The 14,265-nt window shown below is 39.7% G+C and overlaps 1 protein-coding gene across 1 annotated transcript in view; it reads right to left on the bottom strand.

Annotated features, from left to right (window-relative positions):
- Positions 1-1,709: 1,709 nt before the first annotated feature.
- cxadr (CXADR Ig-like cell adhesion molecule) overlaps positions 1,710-14,265 on the bottom strand; it is a 60,057-nt gene continuing 47,501 nt past the window's right edge. The window contains exons 4-7 of the mRNA XM_086099107.1: positions 13,920-14,075; positions 13,699-13,821; positions 9,939-10,077; positions 1,710-5,292 (exon numbers count right to left, since the gene is read on the bottom strand). Coding sequence (XP_085955233.1) covers positions 5,013-5,292; positions 9,939-10,077; positions 13,699-13,821; positions 13,920-14,075 — 698 coding nt within the window. The 3' untranslated portion in view covers positions 1,710-5,012. The remainder of the gene's footprint in view (positions 5,293-9,938; positions 10,078-13,698; positions 13,822-13,919; positions 14,076-14,265) is intronic.

The raw sequence follows: 14,265 nt of genomic DNA, 5'->3' as shown, positions 1-14,265 counted from the left end.
ACACGGGCAAAATTGAGCGAGCCAACTGGGGGAGGTAAACACAAATTCCCAGGTGCGTTGCAAAACACATTAAGCGAAGAGGAACATGAGGCGTTGAGGGACAAAAAAGTGGCACAATTTGGACACGAGGCTGCAGGACACGTTCATTCAACGACACAACAGCATTTTGTTTGTAAATCTGAATTTGCACACGTGCTAACGCGTTTTTAATGGATGTTTGGAATGCACGGCCATAAAAATACCATTACAGCCCAACATATCCATTTGCGGGATGCCATCCTGACACACTGCCGGGGAGCCATTAAACTCCATGAGTGACTTGGACGAGCCACAGATCAATGCTCCGGGGTCCTATCTATTACTGACATCCAATTATACCAATGGGTGTCCGCTTTGCACTGCTACTAAGTGCTTTCGTCTCTTTATTGACAACCTGTCAACGTCCTGCGCGCGGCAGAGCTATTGGCTAATAATATGCTATCGATCCAGATGACCAGCATGCTGTTGAGAGTGCTACCAGAGCATCGGTGGTCACAAAAGTCAGACATAACACTCGCATGAATGATTCCACACATTAAAAATCAGCAGGTTGGCCCTTGTGGATCTCACTCTGCTTCAGCTATCCTTCCTTTATCCTTCCTCTGGTCTCTTGATGACTCCCTAATCCTGTTGGAATTCAGATGTATCTGGGGGTTGGTGAAAGATTCTGGATTTGTAACTGTAGGTGGAGGGTGATGCCTGGTTGGTGTTGGATTTCACTTTGCTTCATATTTCCTTCCTTTGATCCTTCCTCTGGTCTCCTGACAATTTCACGACTCGGCGACGGTGGAATTCTAAAGAATCTGGTTAAGGTGAAGAGTTTCAGGTATATTAAAGAGCACAAATTGCATGCATGCACACACATGTTTGTTTTACTATCTTTGTGGGGCCATCTCATAGACATAATGCCTTTCCTAGCCCCTTCCCCTAAACCCAACCATAAAAAATTATTGCCTACCCCCATTCCTTACCCTAACCATAACCCAATTCAAACTTAAACTCTAAAACCAAGTCTCGACCCTCAAAAAGAGGTATGAACTTGTAGGGCCCAGCAAAATGGCCCCACAAGGACGGGTGGGCCCCAGAACTCGGTGAAATCCCGAAATATTGGCCCCACCATACAACACACGCACGCACGCACACACACAAAAGAGAGCGATGATGATGACATGTTGACTCGGGAAGGCTGCCGAATGAATAATACTGAGCTCTCGAACAAAAAAAAAATCAGCATCTTAAATGAGTGCTAATTCAGCGCCACTTTGATTACAATAATTAGCCAGCGCATTAACTAACAGAGCAAATACACTGTAATTGAAAAAAGTAAAGCTGACGCAGAAACAAACAGCCACACTTCCACTGCAGCAGGTGACAGACAAAGAATCAATAGTAGACATATTGAGCGGTTGGCTTAACTGTGCTAGCTGGCAAACAGAAACCGTAATGCGTTTACGCGGAAGCCGAGCGGTGAGCGTTAAAAGAAGCTTGCCCCTTCATTGATTAATTAGTCGTTAAGTGGCTCACCTAGCGTCTGGGAGTGGCATTCACTGAGCCATTAGAATTAATCATAGTGGAAGAAGCGGCGGGAGGCCGACACTGGAGAGCACGCGTCTTGAGAAATTAAGCAGACAGATGCTACCGGTGTGCAAACATTAAACAAAGCCCTTGGGTTGTTGTTTTTTTTTTTGTGTCTGGAGGACTTTATTTATTCAAAAAATACAGCACAAAAATACACACAAAAATGGATAATTGGATTTCATACAGAGTGCAAAACTCAAAAGGAGATCTTCATACAATATTAGTACGCCAATTAAAAAAAAAACTACAGTTAATAGTGTTAATATTAGTTGTTATGAAAGTTGTGAGCGTACAGAGGGACATGACGTGAAACTACGTCTATGTGGGGCCACATTCAGACTGCAAAATGCCCTCACACTCGCAAACATTTGTATTGTTTTGAGTCATCAAGCACAGCAGAGCATCACCACAGAAGCGTGGAACTTCTAATGTGGAGTAAACATTTTGGAATGGAAAATCAGTTGGAACGAATTTGCAAAGACGTTCAAACGTATTTGTAGGCTAAATGCAAAAAAAAAATCCTTCCATAATGCCACAATGCGCATGCCCAAGTAAATAAAAAAATAATAAAACATTTGCATTTGGCCTACATACAATACATTTGAAAATTAAGTAAACATTGTTTATTCATAATTTTTGTGATTTTATTATGTCTGCAGTGCATGATTTTGTGGTTAGTATTTTTCCCCAAATGAGAATAATTCAATGCTCCGTGTTTACTCCACATCGGCATTTCCACACTTCAGTTCTTCATTCATACAGTTGGGACTAAATACAATTACTTTGACAAAATACAGCCACGACTTTAATAGAAAGTGGGAGGGGAATAGCTACGGAAGAGTTAAGACCAGTGGAAAGGGGGGCGGTTGCAGGATTTTCGCTTTATTCTCAGAATTCTGACTTTAAAGTCAAAATTCTGACTTCATCTTAGAATTCTGACTTCATTTTAGAATTCTGACTTTAATCTCAGAATTCTGACTTTGTGACGTAGAGCTATGAATTGTGTGTGTTTGTGTGGGGGCGGGGGCGTCGGGGGGGAGTCAGAAAGTTAGAATTCTGAGAATAAAATGAAAATTCTCACTTTAAAGTCAGAATGCTGAAAACAATGTCAGAATCCTGTCAACCTTTTTTCCCCTCTTCACTGGCCCTAAACCTCTTCTGTAAGTATCACGCCCCCCCCCCCCCCCCAAAAAACCCCAACAACAACACACACACAATGAAACATGTGTTGGAAAATAAATGCAAAAATGAGAAATCATTTTAAGACAACGAACCAGTTGTGAGTGGACGTGACAAATGCTACACTTGACCTTGTCGGCCTGATAGCAGCAGTAGTGGAGAGAATATGATTTTGTGGACCGCGGCGGCCATTGAGGACGTGAGTACACGCAACCGACCGCAGTGGTGCGGATGTGCTACAACTGGGACAACAAGGCACAACAGAAGCCAGCAGTCAGGGCTGTGCAAAGGGGAAGGTTCGAAAAGAAGGAGCAGAGTAAGGCCCTGGAGCACAAAGACAACAACTTCCCCATTAAAGTATTCCAACTTCCCAAACAGAATAATGGCCTCGACTTAAATATACAGTACATTGTTGCATATGGGCTGATGAGCGGCAACTTTAATATGAAACCAAAGTGGATATGAAGAAAAATTGATGCTCCAGAAGCCATGACAGGTTTCATATTGAGCGTGGAGAGAAGGTTAATGAAGACCCTGGCTCCTTGGAATGCAACTGCACATAAGGAGGATTACGCGGGCTCCAGCAGTACTGCAGCAGATGATAATCAACACTGCTCTGTTATGGTCATTTGGCCGTCAAACACATTCAGAGCTAATTGCTCAGTGAACCTCGTTGTCCAGCTGCCCCCTTGTCCAGCTGGAGGAGGTAAATGTATGTGTGTGTGTGTGTGTGGGGGGGGGGGGGGGGGTGAAGACAGCACTAATTGTTTTTTAAGCCCCTTTGAGACGCGGTAATCCAGCCAATCACTAAGTGAGGATGCTCGAACCCCCAACTCATCACAAACCAATTGTTACCCTTCTCATACCAGATGGGACATTTCAAACTGTTAGGGGGGGGTATACTGGCCTACAACAGACTGGGATCCTTTGATCACAAATAGTACACAATACATTCTGTAGAGTAAATTTGACTAGACAGGGACCAAAAAGACTCAGTTTTAGAGTAACATTTACACTTGGAAAGGTGTAAAATAAAGAATTGGAGGGGAAAAAGTCACTCAAGGGTTGAGGAACGAATTCATGACCTTCAATTTGGAAGACTGCCACATTACAACCTGAGCTGTGCCCCTCCTACTGTTTTCTTATCTCCAAGAGGAGACCAACATTTTTTGGTCTCTTGGAGTTCGGAAGATTTCAGCTGACACGGGCGTTATACTAACACACAGCAGGAGCTGCGTGGCTCAGGGAGGAGATTGGCTCTTTCCCAAGGTGAAGGTCATGAGTTTGTTCCTCAACCCTTGAGTGACTTTTATTCACCCCCCCCCCCCAATTCTGTATTTTACTCTCTTCCAATTGTAAATATTACTCAAAACTGAGTCTATTTAGTCCCACTCTAAATAATCAAATTTATTCTACAGAATTGACTGTGTAGTGGTAATTTTTCAAAGCTCATAGCATCTCATTCAGTCATAATTTAAACTAAAATAGCCAGAAACGAGCAAAGACTTGCTTGCAAAAAATATAACAGCAGTAAATGAAGACAAATGAGCGATACATCTGACAAACTCAAAATTGTTCACACCCACAATGAGTATTTTTGTATGCTGCAATATCTTCGAGCTAGAAATGACAACAAATAGTGGTGGAGATATTAACAATTCCATTTCCTTTGTTTTGGCGACAGCATCTAATCTTGATCTTTACACGTCTTGTCGATTCTTTGTGTCATTCACAGCTAAAAGATCCCATTCTGCAACAAAATTGGGGTGGGTACGAATCCTGTCTTGCGGAAGGAACTGTTGTTCATTCTATACACACATGAAGTCATACTACTGTCTGCATCTGGTCTTAACATACAGTTTCTTTAAATCAAAGGCAAGCTACACTTAAAAAAAAAAAATTCCATTATATACAATACATTTCTATATTGACCACTCTGCTACAAGTTCATGTTTCAGCAAGAAAGTCCAGAAAGCAAAATTTGTTTCTAAATTGTGATTTGATTGAAAAAAAGTCTATGTGCTCTGGCGTGACTTGAGTAAAATTAATTTCTCAGCACCACAGCAGTCGGGTCTTCATTGGAGGAGTTAAGTTCTCATTTGTATGCAAGAGCAAGTCAGGCAAGCTCCAGCTTCAACTTCAGTGGCTTTTGCACCGCTCACTTCATCTCTTCCCTCCCCTTTGTCGCACGGTCCCTTTTGCAAGAGGAGGCGGCGTTAAACGATGGAGCCGTCCCTGTTCTGGGCAGGGATCATGACGGGGATGGCCCCCATGCGACTGAGGTTGGGACCCGCCATCCTGGGAGCGCTTGGCGGGGGCCGAGGGGTGTGGCTCGGAGGTCGGTCTTCTTCCGACGAGGGGATCTTGTCGTATTGGGGCTTCAGGGCGTACTCGTGCAGGTTGGAAGGCGACATGGAGCCCAGGGAGGAACGCTGGCTGCCCACCGTGAAGCTGCGCGCCGTTGAAACGCGACTCTTGGGAGGCGGCACATCCTCTCTGTTGGGGGGGGGGGGGAATCGGAGTCAGCAGACATTTAAAACAAAACTCCACAAATAATGTCACCATTCTAACTAATTCAAACCTAAAAACACGTTTTTTTTAATACTTTGTCCTTCACTCCCAACAATGTTTTTTTATGTTTTCTTTTTTATGCTAGCGCATACAGAAGGCGTTGATACAGCTTCTGGCCAGAAGGTGGCAGCAGAGTATAATAGATCAGCCAGGGCCATGTTGCAACAAGCTCTTTTTGCCACTGTTTTCAACAGGTTTGTGAATAATGATGAAACTTAGCTATATTCTAATGCTAATTGCTGCAAAACGGAAACAGAAAAAGACTCTAATCTTTATTTTGGTAGTTTCCATGTTTTTATAGCAACAGAACACAATATTCTGTTGGCCTTGAAAAATCAGTCAAAATCCAGTAAAACAGCCGGGAGCGAAGGGGGTTGCTTTAGTGAAAATGGCTGGGAGGGAACAAGTTAATTAGGGGTGTCAAAATTTGTGCGTTAATTTTGAGTTCATTTAAAGTTTTTTTTAATGCCATTAAAAAAAAAATTTAAGGCACGATTAATGGAAAAAGCCTGTACTGGGGGAATTCCAGTCACAACGCAGCAGACACGTCCACGTCAAAATTTTGCAGTAATAAATGTAATAGTAATGCATATATATGTGGAGACTGGGTCAAGTTGTAGTTTACATTTTTTTTAAATGTGCAGAATTTCACAAGTTACTTTACGTTAAAGATGAACTAGCTCTTAATATGAAAAGAAAAATGCACTGAGCTGTCACCAGCGTCTTACAAATGCAATTATGCCATCTAGTGGCAGAAAAATGACCAACACAAATCAATTACACACTTGTTTTTTTTGTTTTTTACAGTGCAGTACATCTTTTTGCTGAATTTTATGAATTATGATGAAAATACTGTATACATGACTAAAAGATGTAGCCATATTTCTATTAGTTAAAAAAAATCCACTTATGTTAACAATAGTATGAAACTTAGAAAAATATATTTTATTGTACATTCACATATAGAATTAATGCGATTAATTACGATGAAAAAAATTCAATCACCTGACACCACTACTTTTAATATATTGAGAAGGAGCTTCATTTAGTTAAGACCATTACTGTCTAATAAAAAATTGGCAGCAATGCACCAAAAGTATACGCCAAATGCCAAAAGAAAGTCGAAGAAATGGAAGCAGAAGAACAGCTATTGTGTGACGTAACTCTGCTGCTGCCGTTAGTATGTGGCGTTCGACACATGACTATTTATAGCACTAAAAGGCGTAATAACCCAACAGGATTTCTATCTGTGGCCCACAATGTGAAGCAGGATTCTAGTTAAGATAAGCTATTTTAAACTAAGAAGAAAAGAAAAGTTAGTCAAGCTCATCCTGTTTTCATTTTGTCCATTTTTAGTCTACTATAAATCTAGCATTTTAGTCTTTATTTTAGTCTAAGAAAACGTAATTTTATTCCTTTAGTTTTAGTTAACAAAAACTGTCATGTATTAATCTAGTTTTAGTCATTTTACCTGTATATTTTTTTGTCAGCAGATAGTGTTGAACATTTTGGATCTAAAACCATTTCACATTTAAAAAAAAAAGCTCATCTTTTTGATAGCCCGGGGAAAAATGTGCGTTGACAAAATTATTTTTGTTTAGTTTTCGTTGTCACAGGCGGTGATTCTCAGTATGTGTATTTTTTTCCAGGCTTCACACCATTAATCTCTCGACGAAAATGTGGGCATCCGTCAACGACGGGCCGACAGAGAGACACATTTTAGCAATGTTCTGATTTTCCAAACGGAGTGAAGCAATGCACGCTCGGACCATATTTCCAAATGCACCCAGGTTTTGGGAACAGGGATTTTGGGGCAAAGTCCGAGCATTACTGCTCTTGGTCTCAATTTTTGTGAAAAAATTCTTGAGCGACTTGTATAGATTTTTTCTTCTTCATGATGCATTCTTTGACTAGTACAAAATACTCTAGCGTGACGTTTAGTCCAAACAATATGGTACTAATGGATTTTCACTACTCATGGCAGGGATCTGTTCTTATTCCTTGTGAATATCATGGCTGCACTGTAAATATTCACTTCTAGGCCATAAATGCAAAACCATTGAATTAAAAACAGTACAGCACTAATTTGAAGGTGCCTTCTTGTGCCGTATGACATAGAAATAACTATGATAATGATAATTTTAAAAGATGTGACCATGAACAGGATAGGCTATAGAACATAGCGATCCGCACGTCACGTGACTATTTCTCTGAACACGCCCCCCTGCGGCAGGAATGTAGCGGTGCAGTGTTAATGGAATAGAATGGCGAAGAGGGCTGAAGCTAGCGTTTATCCATCAACTCTTCGCCTAAGAGCATTGACAGTCACCTTGATGAAAAGGACATGATATACATGCGCGAGGTGGACATGTTGGATAGCCCATGAAGTGTCAGGAGAGCTTCTTTTTTTTCCAACTCGGCGACGTTGCAACGTGGAATTTAAATCTGATCATACAAATACTTTATAAGTTTGTACAATCGAGATTTATTTCCCCTTTATGTGTGCTCAAAATGCCATCCAAGTTAGCAGTTTCACAAAAGTCTGGCAGTGTTTTTTTTAGGTACGTTAGCAACTTAGCAGCTGCTAATTCGGCTGCCATCATTTATACAGTAAAAAGTCTTCTTAATGGTGTTGCTCAGTTATTAAATTCAACTGTGTAATTTCTTTTAAACCGTAGTAGCACATATGAACGAAACTAATTATTTCCCCCCACATTTTGCATGTGGTAACAATTAGCATCTGCTGATTCAGCCGCCATGTACAAGTGCAACATTGGCTACGCATTGGTTCCTCTTTTGGTAGACTGCTCGATCCTTTTTTTTTTGACTGTTCTTGTTGTGGCAGCTGGTCCACAACAGCTGTCAATCATTGTTCAAGTGTGGTGTTTGTCATTTACTCAAAGTGGCACAACCGTTTTCTATGCTGCCAAAATGGCTTTGCTACACTCTAAAAACAGTTGGGTCAAAAGTAACCCAATTATGGTTAAAAAAATGGACGGATCCACTTTATGGGTCAATTTGACCCAACTTTGAGTCAAGAAATGGGTCTTTTAGTGGAAACACAACTAATAAATATTGGTCAGATCCTTTACTTGGGTCAAAGAATTGGGTCATTTTGTCTAAATAAAAAAACAAAAGTTGGCTCAAATTGACCCATTAAGTGGATCTGTCCATTTTTGATCCATAATTGGGTTACTCTTGACCCAACTGTTTTCAGAGTGTAACATTTTGGGACACATGACATCAATGTCCGTATTTCTATGGATGGATAATTGGATAATTGAGCAATTGACAGTGACACATGAAATTTTAAATCATTTTGTTAATTCTCCTCAGACAATCAATGAATTTTGTCAAATGTCCCAACATAATGCGCTGAGTGATGAAAATGAGTTTGACACCGCTTCCATTAGGTATGCACTCTAGACAGGTTTACTTTCTTAATAAGGACAACAATGAAGATTCAAGAAGATAGGTCATTTCAAGAGCACCACGGCCCGACTCATTTAAGACAAACGACGACTCATTGATTAAATAATTAGTTGATGAGTCAGTTTGGATGGGGCCAATGTCTGCACCGCAATGGCCTTTTGGAGTATGAAGCGAGCAAGCAAATACAGCAATGCCCTCTCTTCCCTCTGCAGCCACATTAACAGCTAATAAGCAGCATTAATCCAGTTAAATGCTCGACCAAACTGAGCCGGAGGGGCCCGAGCTTGTGTTGTCCATGGCGTCATGGGGTGGCGTTTCAGCAAATGTGTGCCTGTGTGTTGGAGACAGAACCAGTGGTCTAATCCTCTTTGTCCTACAGCGTGAGCAGTGTCACATTGTGGTCTTAGACAGATTCAGTCCACAGCAGAGTGATAGTAAGCCCGCTGGTTGCACAGAGCCCGAGGGCCGGATGGAGAGGTGGTTGGTGCTGGGCGGGGGCGGGGGGCAACAGACATAACACAGGATCCACGGAGCAAACAAAGCTTTCAAACTGATTACCACAGCTGTTTATTTGAGGAGTGGTAAAAAAAAAAAAAAAAAAAAAAGAGCTGATGGAGGAAAAAAACATTTTCATGGTGGCTGGAAGCGTGTTTATGTGCGCTTCTACAGAGTATGTTGATGTACTGTATAGGTGTTGACCAGAAGCCTCATTAGGAGCTGCTGTATAAAGACTGCAATCCAACCAGGGAAAAATGTGTGCCTACTTGTGATATTGTGCAACCGGAGAGTCGCACACTGTTTGACAAATAATGCTTGTCGTGTTGCTGCGCAATTTATGTCATTTCATTTCACATATTTCATTTCATTTGACTCCAATCCAATATTTACTCGTCATTCATTCATGTTTCGCTTGTCATTTTCTCACGGAAAGCGTTTGCATCTTTAATGTTATACTAGATTGATGACATTTCTTTCAACCGCTGAGATTTATATATCCGAGCAGATATTAAGTATTGAAATTCTAGGATCCCCCCCCCCCATACACATCTGCAGTTTTACAGACTACAGTGACATGTGAGATGATATATTATCTGTACTCATCAGAGAGCCAAATCCCATACATAAGTGTGGCTGCTTACCTTATCTCATTGCAGATTTCCTTCTCATACTTCTTCCTGTGTCGGGCACGGCAACAGCAGAAGAGTATGATGGCGATAATGATGAGGATCAGCAGTACACCAATTATAACTCCTGCGATGATGCCAGCAGTGTTGGGAGCTGAGCACAAAGAAGATAAAGGGTTTAAGGGTATGAGTAAGAAAAAATAAATGTGGTGCGTCTTTTTAGACTTTCAAGTTCACATTATTGTTTTTTTATTATTATTATTATTATTGGGTTCCAAAACACTAAGTCTAAAGTCTATTCTCTGTAATTTGCTCAGCAATAGCACCACAATAGAAACCCCTACAATATCCGATATGTGGTTGAAAGTCACAGTTAACGCCCCCAAAACTTTTTTTTAGGGCTGAGCGATATGGCCAAAAAATACAATCTCGATTTTTGCAGTCATTCAGGACGATCACGATTTTAATCGATTTTAATATAATAAAATCAACAAACATTTATTTAAAGGTTTCATTTATTAAAAAATTATTCCAGTGCTAAATGTTCAGAAAGCAATAATGTATACTTATTCTAAATCTATTTGAACATAAACTTAACATTCATAGTTTGTGCTTAAATGCCACATTTAAGGAGTTGGTAGCTATTATAAACATGTGTTGTGAGCCACACATCCAGCATTCTGCCACTTGAGCAAAATTACAACTCACAACAGATGTAACAGAACATAAGAACAACAGCTTTTAATAAGCCAGACGATAAAACTCGATTTAGCAAATTTTCAACAATTGGATTTTTAAAATGACGATGTATCGAATTAATTCGATTTATTGCCCAGCCCTAGGTTTTTTTTAATGTGGTTTTTTATGCTAGAGCATACAGAAGGCTTTGTTGCAGCCTCTCAACTGCAGAGAACGGGTGAAGGTAGTTATTACAAAAACGGCCAGCAGAGTAGAAGAGATCAACTAGGGCCATGTTGCAACAAGCTCATTTACCCACAGTTCTAAACAGATTTGTAAGTAATAATTAATCTTAGCTATATTCTAATGCTAATTGCTGCAAAACGGAAACAGATACAAATATACATTTTTCCTGATGAAAAAAGAGACTCTAATCTTTCTTTTGGTAGGTTCCATGTATTTATAGCAATAGAACACTTGCAAAATCCGACTGTAAGCCGCAGGTGTTTTTAATGTTACCGCACCGGGTTCCCGCTACTTTCTTTTCCATAATGAGGGCGCAAATTGTCTCGCTCCCGTTTTGTCTCTCCTTCTGTATTTGGGCTCACTTGGTTTGGTTTGCTCTGCCAGACGCTCTTGCGCTTCCTTCATAGTGCGCCCCCTTGTGATCTGATGGATAAGCCGCACCTTTGTATTAGCCGCAGGGTCGAATGCAAGTGAAAAAAGTAGCGGCTTATAGTCCAGAAATTGCTGTACTCAGAAGTAATATTTTCTTAAAGGCTGAAATAATAAAGTACAAAGACGCAAAATATGAAATAATCATTGAAACTTTTCGTATTATATCATGAATTTACAGGGCCAGTCCAGTTCTGGCAGGGCCACTACAACATGGCTCAGCTGTCGGGCCACCACCCAGAAAGGCTTAACGTAGGAACCTGCTTTGGGGTGGGGTCCACCCTAAACTGCTTGTCTGCCAATTGTATAGCACATTTAAGGGGTAAAATTGAACGTTCTGTTTAGCAAAGGATGAAGCCGATTAAAGAAAAGGTGAACAACATCCTGAGATTTGAGTCCCCCCAAAAATTACGATAAATAATGTTGTAATATGAATATAATACAAATTTGACTTAGGCCATTATTTTAAGAAGGTGATGCTATTTATTATGGCAAAGACAGGACAATTTTACTCTCTTCGAGGTGCCCCCTTGAAATAGTGATGCAAAATGTTGGCAGCACTGCACCAATCAAATTATTTGCATGCATTTATCTATGAAGGAAATGCATGACATAAATGTGTCAGAAGATATGCTGACAATGCATCTATGCTGCCTGACGTTAAGCATCCTCGATCTGCTCTAGATGATTAACAGTAACAGAAAGCTGAAGAGAGTAATGAAATGTGATACCAGCTCTTGTAATACTAATGAAGCTGGTACCGGAAAAAAGGTTGTGTTTTTAAGTAACATATCGACACCTTTCGTTTTTTCAGATTTTTTCAGCAAACACAAAAAAAATTACCATTTGCATCATGGGGAGATGATTTATGAAAAAAAAATGGTTGCAATAAATAAAAAATAAATACTTAGGCAATTATTTTAAGAGGGCGACAATATTTATCTTCTCAGTTACCCATAAAAAAGGTAATATTTCTATTAAAAGGGATATTAACATGCTGATAAATGCACTATTTTTTATAAACTCCAGTTGCCCAATTTCAACAATTAAATCCATTACCTACTGTATGTAATATGTTAACTTTATTTTGGTTCATAATTCTCACACTTCACTCCATCATCACATGGAAAAATAATCACACAAATATCTCCAGTACATGCATCATTTCACTTTGAACAATTACAATATTTTGTTAGAAACTGGAAAACCTCAATGAAAATTAGCTTCACGACTACCAACTACTTACTGTAAGTTACTTTTATACATCAAGTACCTAACTGATTAGAAAAAGAGGAGGATGAGCATGTGCAGTGGATCAAAATTTTTTGAAGACGTCCTCATAACATTATTATTATTATGTCAAAAGAATGAACACATAACAGGTGCTCTTCAAATTTGGCGCTCAAAAATATATGTTGATAACAAAGCCTTTTTAATTAAGTGACTAATCGTGACATTCTAAGATGTGATTAATCTGATTAAAAAATGTAATCCTTTGACAACTCTAATTATTATACATTTGTACATTTACAAAGAACAGTTACTAATGCAGTGCAAGAAACAAGCTTTTTCTTGTCAGCGCTGCAATTTTGCTCTATTGTTAACCACTAGGGCTGCTTGATTATGGAAAAAATAATAATCGTAATAATTGCAATCACGATTATTCAAATGATTATTTATTTTTCGGTACAAAATAAGAAAATGCTTAAGCATTTAAAAATATTAAGACCAATTTAAAAAAAAATAGAAACACTATAATTATGTAAGTTCCTTTTGGACCAAAATACATTTATACTAATATTTATTTATTTAGGCAAAAACTTGAAATTGGAGTACAGCTTGTGCACTGTGCAATAGGACGATCAATTATTTTTTGGGGTACAAATCAAGAAAATGTTAAAATGTTAAACATATTAAGACACAGGACCATTTTCACTGAAGCAACCCCCTTTTCTCCCGGCTGTTTTACTGGATTTTAACTGATTTTGCAAGGCCCACAAAATATTGTGTTCTATTTCTATAAAAACACAGAACCTACTAAAATAAAGATTAGAGTCTCTTCTTTCATCAGAAAAAGAAAGATATTTCTGTTTCTGTTTTGCAGCAATTAGCATTAGAATATAGCTAAGTTTCATCACTATTCACAAATCTGTTTAAAACACTCTTATACTCTGCCGCCACCTGCTGGCCGTTTTTGTAATAACTACCATTTCTTCACCCGTTCTCTGCAGTTGAGAGGCTGCATCCAAGCCTTCTGTATCCTCTCGCATAAAGAAAACATCAAAAACGTATATACGTAAAAAACGTCTTTGGGGAAACTTGAAACATTTAAAATAAAACATATGTATACGTTTTTTGGGAGCTAGTGAGTTGACCTCCCTTTGAAAAGACAGATGACAATGCCTATCATCTGTATACTTACGAGGTGTAACATTGAGATAGAGTATACAGTCCTCACTCCCGACCCGGTTGGTGGCAGTGCATCGGTATGTGCCAGATGCGCTGGCAGATGCGTTCCTCACATTAATGGTACCTCCCAGCGGGTCTGTAGCAAGGGCAAAGCATTTCAGAAACACAGGCGTTAACAGGAAGCTAAATGGTGTGAAAGCAATTTCCTTGGGTTGATATTCACAAAAGCGTTACCTATCACACCGGAAGCAGGCAGCACCTTTCCGTCGCTGGTCTTCTCCCAGCTGTATTGCATGGGTTTGGTGCCCTCGTTGGACGTACACCTTAGAACGATGTCTTTGCCTTCTTGTGTGACTCCTTCGGCATAGCACCTGGGCTTGGATGGTTTCACTATGGGGAGAAAGGAAGGACTGTCAAAATAAAATAAATACGTGTGCCTGAATAATGCATTCTTAAGTTGATTTGTTCCCTCAGTCAAAGCAGCAGTCATCAGCATAATGAGAGTAGTAATCAGAGTAATTGATACAGCTGCTGTCATTACAGGAGATGTCACTCAGGATAATGGGGATGAAGAAAGAAG

Source organism: Leptonotus elevatus, chromosome 16 (genome assembly GCF_054856555.1).
Source record: "Leptonotus elevatus isolate MCC_2025b chromosome 16, RoL_Lele_1.0, whole genome shotgun sequence".
NCBI classification, from domain to species: domain Eukaryota; kingdom Metazoa; phylum Chordata; class Actinopteri; order Syngnathiformes; family Syngnathidae; genus Leptonotus; species Leptonotus elevatus.
This window is presented reverse-complemented; position numbering and strand designations above follow the sequence as displayed.